The sequence below is a fragment of the Melozone crissalis genome, unplaced genomic scaffold, assembly GCF_028551555.1.
Source record: "Melozone crissalis strain CALT ecotype California unplaced genomic scaffold, PUWL_Pcris_2 ptg000005l_1, whole genome shotgun sequence".
Taxonomy (NCBI): Eukaryota; Metazoa; Chordata; class Aves; order Passeriformes; family Passerellidae; genus Melozone; species Melozone crissalis.
The window spans coordinates 56,023,974-56,050,121 of NW_026535783.1; the positions used below are offsets into that span (position 1 = coordinate 56,023,974).

Consider the following 26,148-nt stretch of genomic DNA (forward strand, 5'->3'; position numbering starts at 1 on the left):
AGAATCCTACCAGGATGGTACATCAAGGCTTACTGTTTGATGTACAGAACACACCTCTCCAGATACAGGCAGCATTTGGCCCCTTCTCTCCTTACCAGGTCTTCTTCCACCAGCAGCTACGATTCCTCAGCAGAACTTCTGAGGAACACAACATTTATTTCCTGGGCTTGGTGGCTGTATTGCATACCACCACACTGCAGTGAAATTGTTAGCTGGGCATTCATGATCTATGAACACAATTCAATTCCAGTAACAGACACCATTAAAGGAGGCAGAATCAACTTTCAAAAAACTAATTTTAATCAAAACAAAAAAATTGTTGATCATTAACAAGTTTATAAAACAGTGATTTAGTTACATAAATAAATTGATATCAGTGTATCAAATCTTAATTACTTTCAACTTCATGAGCATGTTTACATGGGTGATGAAGTACAACCTTTTTACCTATTATAATAAATAAAATGGAGAGCATGAAATAGTTTTTCTAAACAAAAATACCTACAAACATACCTCTAGCATGTTCTCTAATGAAGGGAACAAGAGACACTGGACAACTTTTGCACCAAAACATAAAAACTGCTTTAAAAAGCACAAGGATACAGAACCATCAGCTAAAGTAAAGACACTATACTGTAACCAAGGTTGGTATTTAATAATATAATGAACAGTTTGGTAGTTAGATCTCCAGTTTGGTTATTTTAAAGCATTAAGACAAGGCAAGATAGAAGGCTGCTTCTGTTTGAGTAATTCTAGAGAAAATAAAATATATTAAAAAAACAAACTGAAAAGTAGAACAGTCATACCTACACAACTTTCTGTCCTGCACAAAGTCAAAATACCTATGCAGAATATATATATATAATATATATATGTTATTTGTGCACAAAGGTTAGCTTATTATTAGCTCACTGCAAAGGCGTTACGTATCATGTCAATAATTTTGGAAAACATTTTGCGTTTTGTGTCAAAAAGGATATTCTTTAAGTCTTCTAGGCTATGAGGCACAAACCCCAATTCTGGCATACTGTATTCTTAATGCTAAGGCTTGCTGCTCTGGCTGTGTATTTTTTGTTGTCCCTCTTTACTATAGTGCCTGTTACAAGCATGTGTGTATGTGTGTATACATATATATGTATACACAGGTTGTATAAATATATATATATATAAAATTTTCCCCAATAGGTATCAGTCCAACCATGCAATCCAAAAGGTGGCTCTGCATAGATGCCCAGCATATAGTTCACCACCTGAGCCAACCCTGAAGCAAGGCGCACTGTAGTCCTTCTGATAGGTTTTTTTCTGTTTAAAACCAAGCTACTGCAGCTTCAAGTATTTTGCATTACATAGATTTTTTTATAAATTAGTTAATGTTATATTTTTCAATATTCAGACATATACTATAATATATATACAGTACAATAAATGCTCTCATTCTTTTTTTAATTTTTTTGTTAAATCCCTGAGAATGTATGTTGACAGTCGCTAAGTTTCCACATGCACAAGCATTGTGTGCCATGCTTCTGGATGAACAGCACTGCAAAGCCACGTGGTCAGCCTTTTAACTATTAGTATCTCGTTTGTTGGTTTGTTTAAATATGCTGAAATGTAAGGATGAGTTACAAAGAAGTAAAGCTGAATCCATTCGAGGTACTTATCACAGGATGGAGGTGTTTTGTTTGGTTTTTAAAGCCATTGCAATATATGTTTGTTTTTGAGGCTGTGAACGTATACAGAAAGAACAGGAGAGCAATGTGGGCTTTTGCCACTTGACAACATATACTCAGTGTAAACCAAACCTTTTTTAACCTCTCTCTCATACAAAACAGAAAAAAGAAAAAAAAAATTAAACACACAAACTTTCACAACATGACAGTTCAGTTTGCAAACTCAATATAACTATACACATATAATACCGGTGTGGCTCTGTTTCTTTAAGTTAAAAAGGATACAAAGGCAGGCTCAAGTAAAAACAAACCACCCCTCCCCCCCAGTCCCCCATTCACGCATTTTCATCAACCAAACCGTTCACGAACCAGCATCATCAGTTTCTTTTTGCCTTTGTAGATTTGTTTTAGGTTGTCAATGAACTGTGTAAACTGGATGTGACCATCATGAGCCATTAGGAAGGTCTCTCGTGCCTTGCTGAGGAACTCTATAAACTCACTATAGTGTCGTGGGCTGATGTGAGTGAGACGTGAATGAGTTGTATTAATGTAGGCTCCGATCGTGGCATCCAAGAGTTGCCGTAAAGGGGCTTTGTCCAGTGACATGAGCTTACCAGAGTTCCTCCTTCCATGAAGTCCCACCATGCCAGGAGTGGTCAAAGTACACCTACGCAAAATGTCTGACAGTACTGTTGCACACTTGACACTTTTGACCACCAGAGGTATTATAGCTGCTAGCTCATTTTTCCCAAGGGAGTGGCTGAGTGCACATGCCCACAGAACATCATTAATGGCAGGGTGTGTGTCCTGATTGTAACTCAGGTTGAGATGCGTCATGGCCAAGGTGGCCAGCTTGTAGGCCCGCATGGGGTAACCACGGTGCTCCATGTATCGTGCTATGGTAAAAAGCTGCGAGTAGCTCATGCCAGCTGTAGCAGCATCTAGAACGATTTGGTAAGCGGTCTCAAAAGCTATGTGATCCTTTTCACATAGGGTCAGTGCAGAAAGGGCACAGTTTTGAGGATCCTTCATGGCACACTGTAGAGCAAGCGTCCTAGCACTGCTGGCTAGTTTCTCCTGCTGATGGCAGTCCAGATGCAGACGGACAATGGTGCTGTTGGACATCACTGTCGTAGCAACAATACTAGTGGCTTCTGTTGGAGTGAAAAGTGTAAACCAATTTTGCATGATACTATCCAGTGCGTAAACACCTGGGGGAGAGAAAGAAAGGATTAGTCACAACTGATAAAACCCAGCAGATAGAGATGTTCAGCAGATTATACTTCCCACAAAGTCTAAGAGGTTACCAGTACAACCCAGCAAGAAAGGCTCATAGACAGCATGACTAGAAAAGAACATTAAATCTAAGACTACTGTACAAACTCTGCAGCAATCACATAAACCCAGAAAATAACAAAAATAGCCTGCAAGGTAAGTTTTAATCTCCTGTTGTGACAGCTGAGCTGTTTTACTTAAGACAATTTGGGTAAAACATTCTGGCTCATTTAGTCTCATCATCTCACTCAAAAGAAGCCCTCACCTTGCACACCACGGCAATTGCAACCTCTTTTCTCACTGTAAATCTCAAGGCACAGCACATGTGAAAAGTAGGCAGAAAGGCTTTCTTAAGGGAACACCAAGGCATACCTTAGCAGAACTTATTAAGCACACCTTAAAGCAATCAAATTTGCAAATACATGATCATCAAGATCCTTATTAGAGGAATACAATGAGCAATATGAACTACTGCATATTATATTTCTCAGTGCCACTGTATTCCCAGTGTGTTTCGCAGGCGGAGGAAACACTGATTGATGGGTTCCATAAGTTAAACCTAGAATTAACTGAAGTGCCTTATTGCTAGAGGCAGTTTACACACACTTGTGAGCCCACCTAAACCACAAACAGAGGTCTTTATTTTCTCTGCAGGACTCTAATGCTTTCCATGCACCCCACCGCTCATTTGCAGCAAACCAGCATAGCCAGAGAATACAGTATCTTCAATTAAATAAACAGATTCCTAGCATTACCATATTGATTCTTTACTGTGTTGATTAAGTCTAAAGAGTACTTTGGACAACATTTTAGGTTCTTTACAGGACACTTCTATTAGAATACGTAAAGCAATTTGAAGAAATTTTAAATCCAGTATTTTATTTGCTGAGATGCAGCTGCACAAAATAACACTCAGGCACTAATATCTGTAAGATAACCTCAGCAAAAATTACCTTAGCAAAGATATAAAAGCAATAAAACAAGAGCAGTGCATGAAAATCTGCAGACACAAACCACTTTCTGGCGGACAGCATACAAAGGTAAACTCTATTTCCCCATGCTATTGACAACAATATATGGCCAGCTAAGCATAAAGCAAAGAATGAATTAATCCACAGAATAAGCAGCAGCAATCTTCCTAAGTTCTGAAACTCAAGAAGCATCTGTGCAATACAATCCAACTCAGATATATGAAGAAGGAAGAAATACAACAAAAAAACATGCCCTCCAGAAATACCTTTACTGACAATTAAAATGGCTCCATTATCATAAGTACTTAAATTGTTCCCATTAGCATTGCTGCTGATTTTTGATTTTTTTTTTAACAGCTATACAGGTTTTAATGCAGTCATGGTAAACCTTAACACAGGAGATTTATGAGATGCCGCATGAAGACAGGCAGGAAATCTATAGCAAAGCCCAAAATGATCCGAACATGCTACTTGAGAGAGCACTGATTTCCCACTTCTGTATTGAGTATTTTGGCTATGCTTCCCATAGGTTATGCACACCTCCAGCTTATGGGGGAAAGCAGTCATATTGCATTACTCAACTATTGTCTCCCTTGCTTTGTGCCTGAAAACACCCACTAATCACTGCCATAATGTGCTCTCACCAAAGGAATTTTAGAGATGAACATGAAGTGGGAGGCATTTGCAGAAATTGGGTGTTGACAAGGAAGATCAAGCCCTGTAAGAGCAGCTGACAAGAGAAACATTTCAGAACATACCTACTTCTGTTGCACATGTTACCAACCACCTCACCATTTCCCGCCGTCGCCAATTCAGCGTTGACAGTGTCATCCGCATCACCTGTTAAAAGAACACAAACAAAATAAAATTTAAGTTGCAAACCAAGGCCATAGACAAACAGAAAGGGATTTTAAAGTATTCAAACACACTGGAGTTAAAAATGGCAGCCTCTTGCTCTCTCCATTTCCTCTTTTTCAGCTGATATGTCAGACAATTTGAAAAACACTGATTGGGTATTTTTGAACAGCATACAGAGAGTAATTCCAACTGCAGACCCTTCAAGGATAGAGGATGGAGACTGTTTTATCTGGAGGCAAGAAAAAACCCTATCCCATCAAAAAGCCTTCTCCCAAGCAACAAAAACCAACAATCAATTACCAGTTATTGAAATTAAATTATGTAACATCTCCTCCCTCTATGCCCAAGTATATCGGTAATCATCGTGTGATATTCCAGGGCATAAAATTGTGGTAAGTAGTCAGGTACTGGATACTGAACACAGACAACCTAATTACAATTAAGTTGAGGAGGAAAGAAGGGGGAATCATCTATAGGCCACTAGAAACAATGCTGACACTGTTTCTTGCAGGAAAAGCCTTACTGTAAGAAACTACACAGCTGGGAATTGCTGGAAATTACACTGCTATGCATCTTCCTTCTGGAAAACAAATCTTTAAGATTCTTAATACACCTTTGCTTAAGCTTGGAACAGAACAGTGGGCAAATTCTACAACAGTTCCAGTTTGTTGGGTTTGTGACATTACTTTCACTAGATCGCGCTGAAGATACTCTGATGACACTGTCAACCACAAAAGAGTATCCATGAATACCCAAAGTGTTCTGTTGCCATTGAAGATACTTGATGAAAACTTGAGGTGACACACAGGTCAATTGTAAGGATTTTTCTCTCTCTCACATAAACATTTAAGGCAAATGAAACAAACAGATTTCCACAGTGACCATGGAAATATGAAAGCCTAACAAAGCATACAGAACCCTCAGCTTTTTAATTAAAGATTTTAGTACCTTTCTTCAGCATAAGAAGCAACTGGGAAAATATACTTTCCCCAGAAGTCTTCGGAGCTTTATTTACTGAACCAAAGTAATAAATGGTTTTCTGATCTTTGCATGTTTTTTTTTAAGAATTACCTGAAGAGGGATGGAGATATTTGTTTTTGTTGAAATGAACTGCGTAAACTCTAACATTCAAAAGTGTCAGGTAATATTCACTACTTGTCTGGCTCCTTTTCGCTTGCAAAGTCTCTCCTCAGAGCCTGAAAACTGATCTGCAGTACTTGTACACCTCAAGCACACTCAGATAGTCAGTATCTGACTATACCACAGCTTGTGGAGTACAGGATGTTGATGGAAGTGAGAAGGCTGGTGCCAACATGTTCTGCCTTAGCAACCAGTCATTATGGTTGACCTTGGCTTTCAACAAGCATGTATCAATTCTCATTTTTTAGGGGAAAGGAAGAAAAAGAAAAGGGAAAAAACCCTGAAGACCATGCAGAAAATACAGTGCATTTCCAGCAAGCAGAGTAATTTTACTTTCTAGCCAGTCCTATATAAAATCCTGAATCCATCACACCAGTCCTCCCTCAGCCCTGAACAGAAGAGTGCGGCCAACAAACACCAGCTCTATCTTCCACTTGAATGGCACAAAGAGAATGTGTAGATTCTTGGTCTGTGTTTACTAGTACACTAAGCCTTGTAGTAGAAAATAAAACTTAAAACCAAGTCCAGACAGAGCCCAAAGACAATATCCTTTCCTGTGCTTAAAAGCTACATGCACCAACACTGCATCAAATTTCTTTCTTCTATTATAATAACAACAAATGAGGGAAATACCTGAAGACCCAACTCCAGAGAAACTTTCAGAAGAGTTATGTCTGGCAAGCTGTCCATGAGTGTGGCTATTTTAAATGCATCCTGGGCAAGCTTGAAGATGTGTGATGAGGAGTGGATATTTTTCTGGATGGATTCTAACACTGTTTCCAGTCTCCGAACATCACCTGCAAGGTGTAAACAGAATCATCAAAATGGAACAAGCTCTCAAAACACCCAGAGGTCCATTATATCTGAGCCTGACATTGCTATGCAATAGTATGATGTGTCAATTACATACACTCTGTTTTTAGAAACCTTCTATAATTAAATTCCATATGAATGAAAGATATAAGAGACCACAAACTGAAGGTGTCTGTGCAGCATGGGGTCAAAAGTCACTCTGAAGGTGAATTTTGGAACTGACTTGTCCACTTCTGTGTCTCACAGTCAAAGTCATGTGTCAGGAGAATAAAAAGCTGTCTCATCGGCCTCATACCAAGTTCATCTAGCTACTCGATAACTAAATTAACTACTATGCTAGAAAGTTACATGACAGATTTAAGCCAGTTCAGTTTGTTGTGCCCATTTCAAACTATTGCCAGACTATGATCTGGACTCCTAAGCATGAGTATTATGATCTGTTTACCCATGCAATATTAAAAGCACACATTTAGTTGAGCACATAACTGACAGCAACGTACCTTTGGCTGCTGTTAGCATGGTTGATGCCAGCTCACACTGCTGGGATTCGATATGACTTAGGGTGAACCAGCGGGGATACCGGTTTGGAACAACAGATGCGATGTGGTGAGGGCGGGACAGGTCTCCTGAAGGAGCTGTGGATTCCAGTACCAGCAACCTGAAATAAGAAAGAAATCCTCTTTCATTAAACCACTATTACATTTGGTTGCTCATGAGCTAAACTAAAGCTGCAAGAATACTTGGTATTGTCTATGAAATATGTTTTTACTGTTTCAGAAAAAAAAATTGGAAAACCACTTCTCTTCTTGCGGAATCTCAAAAGTTCATTTGCCAAACTTTCCTATATCAATAGGCATTTTTAACCTACCAGTATTTTATAATGTACCCTAATCAGATGTTAGGGTCCCAAACAGCAATGACAGAGAGTCAGTTTCCTTTAATATGACTTTCAGACTCCATTTTCTCATTAAGTATTCATCAATCAACAACAGTCTTACCCAACAAGGAGCATTCATACTTAAAAATTTCAAATTAACGTGTTGTTGACTACTACAATCCAAATGACAGCCCACCACAAAAATATAACCTTACTGCCCTTGCAATACACTAAATACTGACAGTACATCAGCAACTCTATAAATCAGTACAAAAATAGGCTTTTTTTTTAAATACAGTTAAGCATAGTTTCAGCATATGAATGGTTAAATAAATAGTAATAAGACCATGTCCAGAAGAAAAGCTTTTCCAATGCTTAGGTTCTTGATGTCTCTTAGTATCTGAGGTCTGTCTCTACCAGCTTTCATATGCATGGGATTATTTAGAAGGAAGTGATCTGTGACGATCAAGGAAGTTGCATCTCTTTGTCCACAAAATTGCAACTACCGAACACTGGAAATCCAATGCATTGTGTTTTTTTCAGTGATAGACTATTTCTTATAGAATAAGCCCATTTAAATGTAAGTTACAATTTCTTATAATTAAACAAATACCTAAGTTCTGTAAGCAGTTGTGGAGTATGTTGGGGGTTTTTTTGCATTAAGATGGATTTGACTTCCATCAGGTTTTTTTTTATATTCCTAAAGCGTATTATATATTAGTAAAATAATAATACAGCATAATAATATACTTAAAACATTCACTGAGAAGGGTAATTTTGAATATATGGAAAGGCATCTAGCAGGCACTTAAAAATACAACACACCACCCAAATAACTATCACACACATGTAAGTGCATGAAAATAGGAAAAAAACTCTTGTATCAAGTCAAATCTATTCTCCAGCATCACAAAGACACCTCTTCATAAATATATTCTAAAGCTGATTTTTTCCAAGCATAGACTGAGGTTGCAGAGATGCATTATGAGATAGCTTCAGTGAACAGAAAAGATCCTAACTATTAAATTAAGAAAGGGATTAGTAGGTTATGAGTAAGAGTAAACAGCCAAAAAGCATGAAAGAAAGGCTGTTTTGGAGAAATCTTTTGTCACTTTGCATTTAACTGCCAGCTTCTGTGCTCTTCTGCTGTGAAAAGATGTGCTGCTGTGAATTGGTGCCATTCACACAATTTTGGCAAGGTTAGGAAACACCAGAAAACCACATGTAGATTTAGCATTCTTAACCTTTTTTTTAACCTTTTTTTTTTCCTTTGAAATATCAATTATTTAGTTAGGTTTTAGCAAAGCTACCTTGTGAATAAACATCACCATTGAAGTCTGGGTCCCTAAGCCTGGCTGAAATTCAGGCTTAACAAAGGATCAAACCAAACTAAGCCAAACATTCAAGTGAGCAGTCAACTGCAGATCCATGTTCTCCAAGGCTATGCTCCATATGTTTCAGTCCTGAAGCAGAAAACTAAATAGAAATGACCATCAAGGACTGCACAACCCTGTCCTTGCAGACCTGAAGTGCATACATGAAAGGCTTTCTGGTCTCAGTTTCCATTTATTTCATATTAAGAGTTCCATACACTAAAATAGGACTCAAAAAACCAAACAGCAACAGGTATTTCTGAATACAGGAAGATTAAATACTCCTGAGCTGCCATGGGTAATTGACCCATGCAGACTGACACTGAACACTTCTATCTGAAGAGCAACTACCTGGGGTCTTGGGAAATTAATTTCTTTAATAAATGTGAGAAAATGCTTCACTTCTAAAAGCATGAGCAGCTGTACAGATTTGCATACAATGCCTTTATTAACTTCCACATGGGATTTCTGTCCTTGCCACAGCCATTTCCTTCCTCCCATGGAAGACAAGATGCTCAAGTTTTTATCTTCTGACCCATTCAACTTCTCAGCCATGAGATACACATTCAATTTTCATGTTTGCTTTATTCTTGTCTCCTCAAAGCAGTATTACATTACTTTTTCATTTGGTTTGTATTGGGAGTCCTTTATTCACTGAACTAACATTCTGGTGTGAATGGAAAGAATAATCATCCTTCTTCAGGAGAATTTAAGAAGTGCAGAAGAATGCAGAGAGACATGGAATAGAAAGCGTCTAAATCTGCCACCACCACCATCCAAGATAGCAGCCCACATTTCTGAAGAGTGCCAAATATCAAACTGCAAAAAGAAAGATTATTGTCTAGGGCTGAACCTTTATCTGTCTTATAAAGTGATGAAAAAATGGCTATGGAGGGAAAATAGCCCTGATTGCACTAATGTCTCCTGTGATTTCACCAGATGGAAACAAAACAACAATTCCTTCTTATACTGGTCTATTTAAGAAGTCATTTCTTTGGTTGAGATGACAGCTTTATAGCAAATGAGGGCTGGAGCTACCCAAGACTAACTAGAGATTTCATCATTTGGATCTTTCAGTGTCTTGTTAGTTTTTCCAGTTGAGAAAGGAAACTTCCAAAAAAGATTTTTTCAGTTATGACTGGTTTCTGGGCAAATCCTTGTTCAAATTTAACTGGATATTGACTCCATGTTCACTGAGGCAGTCAGGAAGCTGCTGATGGATGAATACTTCAGCCTTGGAGGATCACTTCAATAGCTTAGTTTAAGGAGTAAAAATCCATACAAACTCTACCTCTTGAGACATACTTTAAGGCAGTAACTCAAAGAAATACACGACAAGTATGTTTTACAAAATAATTAACTTTTTCCTTAAAAAAAAACCAAAACTACACCAAACACAACCAAACCAACCAAAGGAACAACAAACAATGAAACAAAACAAAACCAACCAAAGACCCACACGATATTTTGTAATATCTTCCTGTTCTGATATAATCTGTAATTCATGTATTTATCTTGAGATAAAAGAAGACTAGTAAACCCTAAGTGGCCCAGTGTAGCTTTCTGATCACACATTTGAATGTTCTCAATAGTTCATCAGTAATGTACTTTTGTCTTCTCAATCTATTTCCTAAAATGCTAACTGTAACCAGCAAGTATGCATGGTGACTCTTCACATTTTTTAGACTCTTCCCATAACATCCATTACTAGACATTCTTGGAGGCAGAAAAACACCCAACAGGCTAAGCAGACCCTTGGCTTAAACTGACAGCTATATTTTGCTCTTACGCAGGGCCTCCCATTTAGTCCTTTGAACACAATAATTATTTTCTTCCTGTTTAGCTTTTTAGAGAGAGTAGCTCCAGAATAAACACCTCCAAGGCATACAGACACAATCTGTTTGATGAATCTGAACACTCTTCACGTGGATAGGACGTCCCTCAATCACTGTGCAATCATGCTTGGTGATAATGACCAGGAAAACTCAACATTTTTTCTTTTTTATAATCTAAGACTTGACTGCTTTTAGTGCTCAGTTGTGGCTATTCTTTGCCAACTATCAACCACTAGGTTCTTGACAGTGAGCAGACATGCAGATGGGACCACTTTCTTCCCTGAACTCTGGGAACGTGGACAACAGTTTTATCTATGATCATTTACGTCCCTGAAAACCCATTCAGAAGTTTTTTCTTAGATATCATTACCAATCTGACTGGTCCTGAGACAGCACACACTGAACACTGCCTGAGAAACATCTTTTTCCTGATTACTGAAGACAAATGGGATGCACACCAGACATTTTGCTGTCATTGGATTTACTCTAGATCCCAGCATTCACCCAGAAGAGCTTAAGATGTTATGAAGCACTAAACAACACAAAGGCTCTCACTACACCACTCAAATCTATTGGTGAGAGTCAATTTAAAAAGAAGGTGAGTGAAACAAATTGTCCTGCTGAGCAGACTAAGCAGCAAACAATCCTGAGGCTTATGGTAAAATACCTCTTTCCTTATTTCATTACCAATATCATCATGCACACACAACCACATGGGTGGGAGAATTGATATGCTAAAGTGGCTTTATAACACAAAACCTTGTGCCCCAGGTGTGGGATTCTAGAACTATCTGAAACAGAAAATCCAGTTTTACAAGTATAAGTAAACACTAATTAGATATTTACAAATTATTATAATATAGTTACTACAAGTACCATTTACTTTATGGATGACAGAACCAAAACAGTACCTCCTTGACTCCTTGAATGGAAGAATGCATATTTTAGGAAAAGAGACTAGGTCCTGTTTACCAAACCTTTTCCCCCTTTCCACATCTACTACTTGTGCTCTTGTTAGATAACTCATGAATACGTACCGCATGGCTCTCAGTGCAGTTTTGTATGCCAACTCAGCATCATGAGGTAGGAGAGAGGTGAAGAGATACTTGGCAAATGTGTGCATTGGAACACTCTCTCGATGGATGACTTCACCTAAGCCACTGTATGGTCCACCTGCAGGAAAGAGAAACAGAATGTCAGTCTTTACAAACTGCTAGACCCCAATTTCTGAACCTTTAAAAGCATTCAGTACATCTTCAGCTAGTAGTGCTATTAAAGACATAGCCTCACCTTCACAAAAGGTGAAATTACATTGGTATTTTCAGTGAAACAGATAACACATCATATATACACAATGTGTTACAGTTATATTAAATACCACGTATTATTTAGGAAAACAAGACACACTTCAAATTGTATAATACTAAGCACACTGCCAGTGCTTATACAAATGACAGAATGATTACAGTACTTCATGGGACTCACTCAGTAAGCCTGGTATGCAAAAGTAGAAAGTCATAATCCTAGCTCTGCCTCCACACAGTTATATTATGCACATCAATACCCATGCATCCTGTCAATGTGCTACTGCTTCATCACAAATTCACCAGGAAAAAAGAATGATAACCATAGAAAAATGTGTATCTTTAATTGAAATTACATGACTAATCACCACAGCAGCACCTGATCCCTCAAACATCTGACCTGACACTGGCATTTAAATAACCCTTTGGTCTGAATGCAGTCATGACTCAAGTCCCAGGTCCCACCCTTGGGTCACAATAACCCCAGGCAGCTCCACAGGCTGGGAACAGAGTAACTGGAAAGCTGCTCAGGGTGCTAGTGACATGAGCCAAGGTGTACTCAGGTGGCCAAGAAGGCAAATGGCACTCTGGCTTGGATCAGCAGGGCCAGGGCAGGGATTGTCCCCCTGTGCTGGGCCCTGCTGAGGCCACACCTCCAGTGCTGTGTCCAGCTCTAGTCCATCACTCCAAGAAAGGCTCTGAGGGGCTGGAGAGAGTCCAGAGAAGGGCAACGGAGCTGGGACACGGTGTGCAGCACAAGTCCTGTGAAGCAGCTGCGGAAGCTGGGGGTATTACTCCTGGAAAAAAGAAGGCTCAGGAGAGACCTTATGATTCTCTATCCCAGACAAGCAGAGACACAATAAAAGGAAATGGCTTCAGATTGTGCCAGGCAAGGTTTAGACTGGATATCAGGAAAAACTTCTTAACTGAAAGGATGGTCAGGCACTGGAATAGGCTGCCCAGGGCAGTGGTGGAACCACCATCACTAAAAGTGTTCAAATTAAGTGTGAATTTATCACTTAGGAACACGGTTTAGTAGTGCAGATAGTGGTGGCTGGCTTAATGGCTGGACTCAACAATACTATTAGACTTTTCCAACCTGAACAATTCTACGATGATGAACACAAGGTCAGATTATGCACCAAAGCTGGCTGTTAGTCCAGTATACCCACATGATTTAAAAAAATTCTATTTTATTTATGCGAAAACTACCCCTATTACTGGGGCAATGGATTTTTCTCTCTCAGTAAGGTGTAGATTTCAATTTGATAACAGCAGCATCATGATAGACAACAACAAAATTAAAATATTAAAAGCAACTATTTACTTGCTGAGTTTCAAATGTTCACAGTGTATTTGAATCCTATTTCTACTTTTTTTTCTGCACATTTAAGACTGTTATTCCTGTTAAGAGGAAAACTATGTTTTTCTTTCTATTCTGACTTCAGTGACAAGAGGTTTAGGCTTTAGATGCAGCGAGATACAGAATAAGAATCTTGTAATAAACATTACAGGACAATTATTGCACAGATAGCACTCAGCAGTTCCAGAACCTACTACTACTTCTACTAAGACTCCAACTCATCACACTTGAAAGGATGGATGGATGGATGGATGGATGGATGGATGGATGGAGCTGTGTGGGTGCACTTTTGTTTCAGCAATGTTTTTGACCGCTGCCTTAGCACAACATACAAGGATAGAAATCACTAGGCATGAAAAAATTCTGAGCTCTATAGGTGGGCATTTCTAAAGAACAAGGCTGATTGCAAAGGAAATGTCAAAGAAGATTTAGTAAGTGACAGTGTGTCTCATAACCATTTGAAATGAAGTTGAAAGCTATTCAAATCTAGCTGGCATTGTTTGAATGAAAGAAGCAATTTCATGTATGTTTGCCAGTTGGTGGTCCAGTCAAAAACTCAGTCAGGACACAAAGAACACATGACAAAGCATTTATATGAAAATATATTTTGCCGTTAACTTAGCAGCCAAGCAAAAAATCAGAACAGTTCTTGCAAAACGGTCTTATGTTCTGCTTTCCCACACACTCAAATGGTAGCTACACACAGCACGCATTAATCTGCATTAACCACATAGAAATCAGCTTAATATTGGATTAAGTTTTCTTTATTGTATCTACCAAATTTCAACTAAAAATTCACAATTGGTATGATCAGCACCTTAAATCACTGCACAGCTTTTCCTCCATGTAAACTGGCAGTTCCTGCCTAATGTGGAACACACTGAAACTACTGCAGAAAAGCCAGATTTCTCATCATACACTGATGCAAGACAACTGCTGCACATTGCTCACAATGGCAATTTTTTAGGCAGTTTTATTCTTTACTACTCTACTATTCTTTACTACTCTAAGAAAACATTAAAAGAATTTCAGCGATCAAAGCAGTAAACTGAATTGTCGGAGAGTATGTCTTTTCCTGCCTTTTCCTCATAAAGAATCCTTACCAGTAAACAGATGCGGCAAACTGATTTTATAATGCAGAGGAATCCTGCATGCTAATAGCTAGATCAAGACAGTAGCTTTTCTTGTCCAAAGGCCACAAAGCAGCAGTACAGACACAACATGATGGAAACCTTCACTGTGCTGCAGCTTCTCTGCAGCTTCAAATCTAGGCAAAAACAGTCACTTAAAGCTGGGAACCCTAAGCAACATACTGTACCTCTTCCATAAAAGACAACATTTAAAAAGACTAATGTGTCACAAAAACAGAGTAAAACCTGACTGTTGTGCAGCCATCTCTCAACTCACTTAGGGCCGTACCACACTCCCCTTCAAGCCATATGCATGCACTCAAAATCTGGGTGTCTCACCAAGACTTCAGAAACCTGGATTATGCCTTTGGCTAATTTTTTCCCCAGAAGTTTTTTCTTCCATTCAAAAAGAACAAAAACCAGAAAGACAATCTTGGAACCCATGACATCACTCTCTGAACACGATGCTTAAGTGCTACATGTTAAGCCTTTTTCAAAGTTAAGACAAAAGTACGCACCTCCATGAACAGATGTTATTTCAACACTGCCTAATTGCAAAACACAAATGGCGTGTCATGGTCATAACTTAGGCACAAGACCAGAGCTGAAGCCACAACATTAGCTGAAGCCAAATACTTTAATTTCCACCTATGACATAAACTTCAAAGGCAAGTAATCTTCTTCATTTTCACAAATAAAATGTTGCATTTCTGCCTCATGAATTTTCTGAGCTCTTCATTTTGGCACAGTGGTCAAAACTTTATTACATTATAAAGCTGCCAGTATAGTTCCTTTTGCAGAATGCAAGGAATACTTAGAATTTTGGTATTTGGGAACTGTTGATAACTGATGACTGTGTTATATTATAGTTAGCCTGGAGTATATAATCAGGTTATTGAGATTATGGCATGCAACAAATGTAAAGAACAAAGTGCATTCAAAATTAAAAGAAAAAGTTTATAGGTCAGTATACACCTTATCTCTGCAGTCACATGATACCTAAAGTACGACAATTCTCGTAAGAGACTTGATAAAAACTTTCATGGAGTTCTAAGCAAAAAAACCATCTGAAGCATGTAAGGCACTTTCTGAAGGAACACTAGTTCTGTGTACTTATGTAAATGTAGACAGTTTAGAGAAGCAGTTAGCATCTATATTCAGCTACCTTCTAATAGGAAGACTGCTTGTTTTCGAAAAATCTTCACCAGAGTATCATCCAATTCAATTTCCTGTAGCTTAGAAATAAGCTGCTCCTCATTTCGACAAACCTTCTCTTGTGCATACAAGCCATCTGGCATTATTCGCTGCTGTCCCAGCCCTATCAATGCTACTTCCACAGCCAGCGTTAAGTAAGATTCCCCTTCTTCTAGGAACTTGTGTGCAGGCAGGTGCTGGTACTCCAGAGATCTGCATTGCCCCACGTTCTCTGTAAGAGGTGACACAAAAAGAAAAACACATCAGTAAACCATTTTAACCCATAAAATTTTAACCCATAAAATGTGCCTACAATGCCACATTCACAAAGGCTTTCACTGTTAGTATTACTATTTCAGAATTATTTAAATTATTAGCTAGTCTCAAAATACAGCACTCCAACCTAAAATAGGTCATCTAATTCCACATAGCAGAAATACACAAAAATAATTTGGTTTTAAATAATCCACTCAAGTGAAAATAAAGGTTTTCAATTTTAAAAAAGGCAGCTCCTCCCGCTTTGCATTAATGAGGCCAAAACTGCAAGATCCATTCCAATTTCTGTATTTCCTTGAAGCCCTGATGCGCAAGAGGAAGGGAGAAGTGCTTTTACACCTATGTAGATATCAGTTGAAGGTATTAGAATTGTGCAAACACAATAGGCTCAGGACCTCCTCACCTTTAATATAGCCTCACCTAGCTCTGTTTGCTAGCACTCTTTTCAGGCTTTTAATTTGTTACACTTGTGCTTATGATAAAAATGCATATTGTTAACATTAGAAGTCCTACTTTTAGTACCAATTACAAGCAAATCACACACAGGCCAAGCCATAAACTGTTTTAAAGAGTGCTATCAATTCATCTGGCACTTTACAGACACAACATATGACAAAATGCTATTTCAGCTTGTAGCATTTTACAGTCTAATTTGGGAACAAAAAGTTGTAGTTGTCAGGTGTAAGGAGATGGGCAACTGCAGCAAATAGAAAGGCTGAATGCACTTGGAAGATTGCACGTGTGTGTACAAAAGGAAGTTAATTTTCAGCACACAATATTTTTATTTCATGGCGTTGTTTTGGTTTTTTAGTAACAGCAGAAAATCTGATTTCCAAATTTTTAATTGAAAGTTTTTCCAGAACTGGTGGGTAAGAGAGTAGAAATTTACTGAAGAAAATCTAATTGAATAAAAGGAGTTCTGAGGCAAAGCCCCAAGAAGATTGTGTATGTATACATAAAAGAGCTTCAGGTAAAGTAATGAATCCAGTTTCTGTCCACACTAGTGTTAAGAAGCTACCCCAAAGGTGGAAAGAGACTGAAAATAAGGAATTAATCAGTTAAAATTCAGGGGAACAATTACTGAAATTGAAACAGCTGTATATATCCTATCCCTATCCTGAATAATGTATTGATATAGCAACACTACTTTCCAACTCCTACCATTTATAGACTATACATGTTACCAATTTCAAGTGTTTTATCATTGTTTTGGAATATTATGTACACTGTAGCTAAGAAATCCAATAACATCCAGGGCTATATTTAGGAGTGTTGCCAGCAGGTTGAGGTAGCTGATCTTGCCCATTTGCTCAGCACTAGTGAACCCACATCTGGAGTGCTGTGTCCAGCTGTGGGCTCCCCAGCCCATGGGAATGCTGCAGGAGATCCAGTGTGGGGACACAAAGATGATTAAGGGACTGCAGCATCTCTCATATGATGAGAGTGAGAGAGCTGGGGTTATTTAGCCTGGAAAAAAGAAGGCTCAGGAGGATCTTACCAAAATGTATAAATATCTGATGGGAGAATGTAAAGAAGACAGTGCCAGACTCTTCTCAGTGGTATCCTGTGACAGGACAAGAGGCAATGGGCACAAACTGAAATACAGGAAATTCCATCTGAGCATAAGAAAACACGTTTTAACTATGAGGGTGGTTGAACACTGCAGGAAGTTGCCCTGGAAGGTTGTATAGTCTTCATACTTGAAGTTACTCAAAACCCAATGGATCCAGACCTGAGCAATGTGCTGCTCTAGGTGACCCTGCTACAAGCAGACCAAGTGGACTAGACGATCCCCAGAGGTGCCTTCCAAACTTAACAACTCTGTGATACTGTGATTTCCTGCAATTTCTCAGAACAAGAACAGTGCAATGTATGTGGAGAAGAGTGCTGCTATGAAGTCTTACGGGGTTTTATTTCAAACATGAAATATGTAATTTTCTTCAAGAATGAGTAACTGGTAACTTTTAAGTGCTTTTTAGTTTAAACATTTTCTTCCCCTTGCGTTTTCCTAAGGTATGCAAATGTGAGTTCCTATCCTATAGAAACAGTGATTTTGAAACTGATTCAAAAAGGCAAGACAAAAAAATACCTCCAGTAAACGAAGAAATGTACCAGACTGCTGCATTTGCTTGGTCTTACCCATGAAATCAGAGAATCCATGGAAGCTGTCATCATCCACCCTGCAGGCTTCCATCAGGCTACCAAAAAGGGTGCCAATGGGGTCCAAAGGGTGTCCCACCCAGCCTTCAAGATTTGTTATTGAGGTTACTCCCCTGTGGAGAAGATCTGTGGCAAAAACACAGAGAGACGAGGGAGGGAGGGAAAGAGAGTTCATGTAAGCCCATCAAAACAATTACACAAGTGAAACTGCTTAAAATGCTCTCAGTACAGAATTCAAAGCATTTCCAGTAGCTTCTGCATAGAAAGAGAAAATAGTATCTTTCAGGGTGAATTCACTGCCCTTAGTGAATATGTAAATGAGGAATAAGAAAAGAGAAAGAATGGAAGCCAAACTTTCTGAGCACTAGCAAAGCGTATTATAGGTCAAAAATTTCGATGGCAATGTCTTTTGAAATCTCTTCCTTGATACTACAAGAACTCTTCTGAAAATGTCTGCTTGAAGAATTACAAGGACTTTTTTTGTAAAATATTTACAATTTGCTCACTCAAAAAGACACAGTACCCTTTTTACATTTTTAAGTTAATCTGATGAAACTAAAATAAATGAAAATAAATTATGACCTTATACAGCACCTCTCTCTCTGCACTAAACTCAAGATGACAGTTACTCAAAAAAAAACCCCAAAAATGTTTAAATGAGATATACAAGAAATAATTGTATTTTCATAGGATCAAGTGCATTTTTGGTCATTTTAAGATTTTAGTCCACAAATACCTTCATCAGTATTTTTCTGTAGCCCATTCCCAAGTTCTTACTTGGTTAAAGCACAGAAAAAACATAAAGTGCAATGAATTGGAGGAAGTGTGATTGTGCTAACAGGTATTAGCTATTCCCCAAATTCACGTCATATGGCAACAACTTCCCTTTGACACTCCCAGCTTTCTTCCTCCCAGACATACAGACACAAGTAAACGATGAGAGATCAGATGCATTATTGACTACTCTTTAAAAACTGTATACAAGCCATTATGGCTGCTCTGCTCCCCCGCCTGTCACACATTAACTTGTACCTCCCTTCACTCTCTATTATTCACAAAGCATCATATATCTGAGTAACCATACACATTAAATTTTTAAGTCCTGCTTTCTGCTATTTAAATGTGTGGGGGCTACAAAATGAAACATAGACAGACTGTCAGGATGGTAAAGGTTTTTTTAAAGAATCCATTGGTATGTAATATGAAAAACTCATGTAAATCATTCCATTACCTAACAAATAATAAAGACAATAGGCAGAAGAAATATTACCAAGAAGGATTCATCAGTGTGACTTCTTCTGATTCACTTTGTTCTGTTTATTCTGTTGTGCCTACTTATGAGCTTCTCTTGTGTCACGCCAACCAAAGGCTTCAATCGTCTTGTCAGAGACATTTAACTTAAAATCACACAAGGGGTTCCATGGACATCACATCAGCCACATAAAAGCTAAGCAGAACCATGGAGTGCTTGCTGAACAAAAAGCCTAAAGCTGGGCTGTAGCTGCAGTTTGCTTCTGGTTATAGAGAACAGCACACTTTATGGTATTAAAAGCGTCTTTAAAAAATTCCCCATGAAATTAAAAAATAAAAAAAGCAGCGAGTGATAACACAGAAACCGCAAACTACTTTGTTTCAAGGCAGGATGGATCACATTTCATGCACTTTGTTAAAATGATAATAGAATATTAGGTTATAGCTACAGAAACAGGAAAGGAATTTAACAGGGGTACTGAATGTCTACATGCTGCACCAGCAACTGGGAATGAAAAGGAGCACTATTACAACCAGCACACTTGCAACAGATTTCTCACACCTGCCAGTGGTATGAACACACACACACTGAAACAGACACCTCCCTTCTTAACAAAAAAGAAAATTTAAAAAACCACTTCTTTTTTCTGTGTGAAAAAAATACAGAGGCACATAGGAACTGCAGCTAAATTTTTTATCAGCTAGGTGCATATATATTATCTTCTAAATGCTCATTTCTGGGAAAACATCTGAACACATACTTAAAAAATTTCCACATATAATTTCACACTGGTATTTCTGACTACAATGCATGAGGATACACACAGTTTAGAATAACAGAGAACATCTAAAATAAAATTTGAATGAAAGGATTAGCTGAGAAAGTAATTCCAGTTTTTCTACATACACTCTTCTACCGCAAAGCCACCCTCTTCGTCCACTGCCTCTGCCAACTACAAAGGTTCAGAGCAGAATTATTTTGGGTTGCAAGGATCACGTGCCACAGAAACTAAATGTGAAGGAGAACACCCCTTCAAAAAAACCAATGGTAGTGCTCAGTGAAATACCACAAAACATTTTATAAAAAACAGACCAGACAAACAAACAAAAAAAAAACCCCAGCCAATCAAACAGCCAATAAAAAAGGCCCACACAAAACCTCAATCCCCTCTCTACAGAGAAACTAAAATTTTAAGCATTATAAGCGATTCTCTTGGAACACACTGCCAGATTTGATGAATTTTTGTAGTTCAGACTTTGCCTCATTGTACCCTTAGACTTACACTTCATAATACAATGCTCAGCAAAATTATAGATCAGAGAAAAAAAAATTCAACAGCTGACATGCCAAATGCAAAGTGACCCTGTAAACTCGGTGACTATTTTCATTGTGTAACCAAAACCTCTGACTGGAATAAAGGCCCTATCATGGCATATATATTGGAAAAGGCTGATAAGAGCCCTGCACAGCTCATAATAAAGTTTACAGAAAACCTCTGACATCCAGAATGTGACATTTACCACTATCCAGACTGAAGAGTTAAAAGCCATCTCTTTCACTGTAGTTTCAAAACCAGTTTCCTCATGTGAACTTCCTGGTGTTACTGTCAACTTGCACACCTTTTGCCCTCCTCTTCCCCACATTTACCTTTCTTCTGAGCCCGGAACATTTCCAGCTGTTTCTGCTGCTGCCTCCTTAGTGTATTAACAATAGCTATTGCTAGCCTCAGTGCTTCTCGTGGGTATCCATGAGATCGTAATGCATCAACTCTTGCGCAGGCTGTAGGAACATGTTCTAAAACAGAAAAAGTAACTGAAGATTAGCAATGCCTCCATAAATGCAATGGCCTGTTTTGCTAGGTTACTCAAAAAGGCTTTTTTTGTCTCAATTTTTTTCTGTTTTGTTTTGTTTTTAAAACTATGCAAGAGAGACTTAAAGGACTACTTCTGAGCCAACATTTCAAGGGAGCCTCTGTTCTTTTTGCCAGGCTTTTCATCCATCTCCCCACCACCTCCCTCTCAAAATAATGCCATAGAAAATTAACAAAGCACCAAGTCATGGAAACATCTTTCCGGTTTAGCCACTTACCATGCCAGAGGGGCCACCCCTGAGAGTCAAAGAGCAAGTTTTCAGTGTCGTCATGGTAACAGTAGTTGGTGTACAGGTCACTGCTGATAATGTGCTGTAAGTGGCTGTCCTGCCAGTGCAGATCGCACGCCTCAATGGCTCGAGTAAACACTGTCCGATGTGGCCTGTTCGATGAATCTGTCATTTTCACAGGTTAGAAAGCTGCATCAGCTTTACTCATTCATACATGAATCAGTCATTCAGTGTTCCTGTCTTCTGCCCATTCACCAACCCCCAGCCGATGGCAGTCTGCCTTGCCCTCTCTCCACCAAGCAGCCCGCAGATGACATTTCACATCCTATTATTACCCAAGTGCTCAGACAACGTGCGTGCCATTCATTTTGCATTCAGAGAGAGATACAGAACCAGTACAGCTGATGGCAGACAGGACTCTACACAGAGAACTGCTAGAGGTGAAGGACATTCAACAGCAAGTACAAACTAGAATGTATATGGCACTCGAGCATCCCCAGTGTCTCTCCTTAGATCCACAATCGCCAAAAGGAGGGATAAATTCATCAAAGATTTGTAGTTTTTCTTTCTGTGAAGTGACACTAACTTTGAGCACTTGTATAACTTTGTTGGTCATGAACATAAACAAAAAGGAAAATCAATAAACCTGACAAAGTGCAGATCTGATACCTACCAAGAAATTTAATCGTAACTTCATTGCCATTGTATGCAGAATGTTTGAGGACTATGAGCAGTTTTACCTGCAAAAACACCCTGCACTTTGCCTAGTCATTAGTAATCATCTTTGTCTGAAGATGACCGTACAAAACTTCTGTCAGAGTGATAATCACACTTGAGATTAGAAAGCATGATACGGAGTACAAAGACACCTCCCCAAGATGGCAGCACTGCAGCTGCACCCTCCACACACACCTAGTAATGCAGACGGCACATACAGAGCACATCCTACAGACAGATGCCTCAGTTTCTCACGTACAAGTTTCATGTAGTTTAAAAAAGATCCCTCTTTAAACAGCTATCAAGGCTTTGTAACTGCAAACAAAATAAAAACCCCAATAGCAGAAGGAATACTAGAGTACAGTCAAACAAAAAACACCAGGCTTTTACACAGCACACTTGAAGGACATCCAATTTTCATGCAAAAATATTTAGAAGCATCAAATGAAGAGTTAGAAGACCTAACAAAACACAAATACCTGCTCTGAAAGTGTTACAGCCCCAGCATAACAAAAAATCACATATTTGTTCTTCTGCAAAGACAGCATTAATACAACTGATTTTCGCTGGTCAGTCCTCAACAAGAAAGTTACTTGTACCAGGAAAAAGGGCTGAATTCTGCAAGGCTAGAGTGTACAAGATAGAAGTTACATGTTGCAGTCAGTGCATACATTTAGGCTCACCTTGGTTAGCATTTGCACCCTGAGGCAAAGCATTGGTTAAATTGGGCAGCTCGTTTCCATGGTTTCCATCTTCCCAGGGACAAACATCCACACTGTTCCATTTTTTCAGCTGTTTTAGCCAACTGGACTTCTGCTCCAACTTGCAGTGGGGATTTAAGACTATACACATCCACAGAGCACCTGATTTTAAAAAAAGTGCTAAATTATGTTTTCTATTAAAACATGCAGCAGCCAATGACTAATTGCAAACTTCTACAGCATACACTTTTCCTCCACTCAAAGGTTACTCTGCTTGCTTCCCAGCTATGCTTAACACTGCACAGACTGAACTCCTGACAGAGGATCTTGGGCTGGCGCGGCCAATCTGAAGCAGCTGAAAGATGGTTCCAAGCCAGCCTTCTCAATTAAAAGGCATTAATTAGTAGATCTTTTATATTAGAAATCCAGAGTTCCCAGTGCATGGCTCATCAGACAGGAAGGAACATCAGTCAAAGGCAAAAAGATGTTACAGAAGTTACATTAACCAAGTTTTTCTTCTAATTCTTGTATCAGAAGTGAATATTGTTTCATATTAATGAGAACTATCAGTATCCTTCAGCTTCACATTACACCAAAGACACATATTAGTAAGACAAGCATGTTGCAAACATATATTTTCACACTCAGAACCCATCAGAAGTACTCATGTAATTCATTCCCAAATGCATCTGGGTCTCTGATATCCAGTACAACACACTAGTTTTGTGCAGGGTGGTAGGAATAGACCGTTTTATACCAATTACTTCAGTAATTTGGTTACTCCAGAAAATTTGTTTTACATTTTCTGTTTAGGGAGTTCTAAGGGAAGGCTAATTTGTGCTGACATATCACATACCACCATTTCATAAACTGCTCCCTGAGACTGTATCTAGCACAGCAGGCATAAATGCATCTGGATGTCTAGAAGCAAACCTTTCAAATGGAAAGGTTTTTCTCTAAATCAGCTGTCCCTTCACCAGCTTGAACTTTGACAGAGCCATGAAGACATCTGAAAGTACTGTTTAGCAACACTTCATTTGCTCATTAAGGATGTGCCTTATACACTAAAAGAGATCACAAGAAAATGCTTAGACTATACAATGTTCATGATAGGCTGGGAAAAAGGCCAAAGAATAAAAATGCAGCTGGCCCTTCTAGGATAATAAATATCCCCCATTCTGGGATCCTTTTGCTAACTAAAAATGCAAAATCGATACCCAGGGCACAGGGCACTGCATCACATTCATTCCTAAAGTAACTCAGGTAGGCCCCAGCACAGAAATCAATGGAAACACAGCATGATTCTTAAGGTTAGGTCTCCTACAATTTGACACTAACAGATTAGGGGAAGCAATATTAAAAAAAATATGAAAACCAAAACAAAATATAATATGTTACTATTCAAAACACCAGAGAGATACTAAACTACTGCAGTTTACTACTGCACAGTGGATTAGAGTAGAGCAAGTGTTCTGGGTTCAGGAAGTGCCTGAAACTTGCCATGGGTGTGAATAAGGCCAATACAACTTTTAAAAACTTACATTTTATTTTAACATATTATTTTCTTTAAACACACTTGCCAGCACACTTCACTCTCCAAAAGGAGTCAAATTACAACTGGTTCTTATTATTAAGCATCAATGATTCAGTACTGCCCAAGACAAAATGTATGCATTTCTTGCTATCTGTAAAACAAAACAAAAGATGCAGCACAACGGAAAGCCTCGGAGAGAACAGTTGTGGGCTTGCTTATTTATTTTCAAAATCAAGTATCACTTGAAGGCATAACACTGTACCTCTCAGCATCTAACAAAAGAAAAAAAAACAAAAAAAAAACCCCAAAAACCAAAAAACAAACAAAACAAAACAAAACAAAACAACAACAACAAAAAACAAAACAAGCCCACCCAACCCTCCCAAAAAAAACCCAAAAAAAACCCAAAATAAAACAAAACAAAACAAAAAAAAACCCAAAGAACAACCAAACAAAAACCAAAACAAACCAAAAAACAACAAAGAATCCAAAACCCCCAAAAACCCACCAATGTAATACTTTGTAACCACAATCCCAGTGTAGTCAGACTGAAGCAAAAGCAATGTGGAATATCTTAAATCCACTCAGTAAGTATTTCCATCATCCATCAAGGCAGAACACATACTACTGTGTTCTTACAGCCTCCTAAGGAAGCTGCACAACACATGTCGTACATCTGTAAGGAGAGGGCAAGATAACCCAAAGTATTAACATGCTTTAAAATATCTGTAGTTTCATGTGGGAAACTATGTCTACTACGAATGTAGTTAGGCTTGTTAGTAGTCATCGTCTCTGAAACTCAGGCAATTTTCATGTAAAGAACGAGTGTACTTCCAATAAACTCACAACCCACTTAAAATTTCAACAGAACCCACAACTGTACCCGGTTCCCTATGACTTCAGAGAAAGCTGCATGCAACATGTGAGATCTCAAACAGCTTAGATGGCTGTTGATTCCCTGCAGGAAGAGGACGATGAGACAAAACTCACAAGAAAAAAAGGGAACAGAAAGAGCTCCTGTAGTGCTACAAAGTGTACCACCTGGAAGAAGGATGCCTAATGCCACTGACCCCAGACTCTTCAATCTATTTGGATTTCTAGGTCTTTTTGGTTAGTTTGGGTTTTAGTGAGGTTTGTTTCGGTGTAATTTTTTTCCTTCTCTCCTCTCTCCATCCCTACCCCAGGTGTATGCATTTACCTCTATTCATATCTCTTCCTACTTCTGCTCCCTAAACACCTTCCCCCTCCCCTGACATGCGCTCCATTCTGGCTGTTTCAATTCACTGATTCCCACCCTGCTCCCCACGCTGAAGAATCTGAGGAAAATGTTCACTTGTGCCCAGACTTTATCATATGTCAAGTGGCAGGAGCCTGGAGGAGGATATTCTTATTTGACTCTGATGCTGCTCAGTGGAAGCCCCCTCGAACTAGCCATAAAATGTCAACACCAACCTGAAGGCGTACCCTAGTCTCAAACAAGAGAGTTTCTATTTCTGCCTGATGGTTCCCATTTGTGGAAACTGCTGATCATGTTCACCCTTTATTACAGAAACGGCCAATGGATAAAATGAAGGCCAGGTACTCATAATCTGCAAGAAAGGTATCGAA

At 38.8% G+C, this 26,148-nt stretch overlaps 1 protein-coding gene across 2 annotated transcripts in view; it reads right to left on the minus strand.

Moving 5' to 3' along the window:
• Positions 1-324: 324 nt before the first annotated feature.
• ZSWIM6 (zinc finger SWIM-type containing 6) overlaps positions 325-26,148 on the minus strand; it is a 108,476-nt gene continuing 82,652 nt past the window's right edge. For both annotated transcript variants that reach the window (XM_054285976.1, XM_054285968.1), the window contains 10 exons: positions 22,989-23,168; positions 21,577-21,753; positions 21,136-21,282; positions 18,216-18,362; positions 15,772-16,032; positions 11,847-11,982; positions 7,225-7,382; positions 6,545-6,708; positions 4,672-4,753; positions 325-2,878 (listed from right to left, as the gene is read on the minus strand). In XM_054285976.1, the coding sequence (XP_054141951.1) occupies positions 2,016-2,878; positions 4,672-4,753; positions 6,545-6,708; positions 7,225-7,382; positions 11,847-11,982; positions 15,772-16,032; positions 18,216-18,362; positions 21,136-21,282; positions 21,577-21,753; positions 22,989-23,168 (2,315 nt within the window). In that variant the 3' untranslated portion in view covers positions 325-2,015. The remainder of the gene's footprint in view (positions 2,879-4,671; positions 4,754-6,544; positions 6,709-7,224; positions 7,383-11,846; positions 11,983-15,771; positions 16,033-18,215; positions 18,363-21,135; positions 21,283-21,576; positions 21,754-22,988; positions 23,169-26,148) is intronic.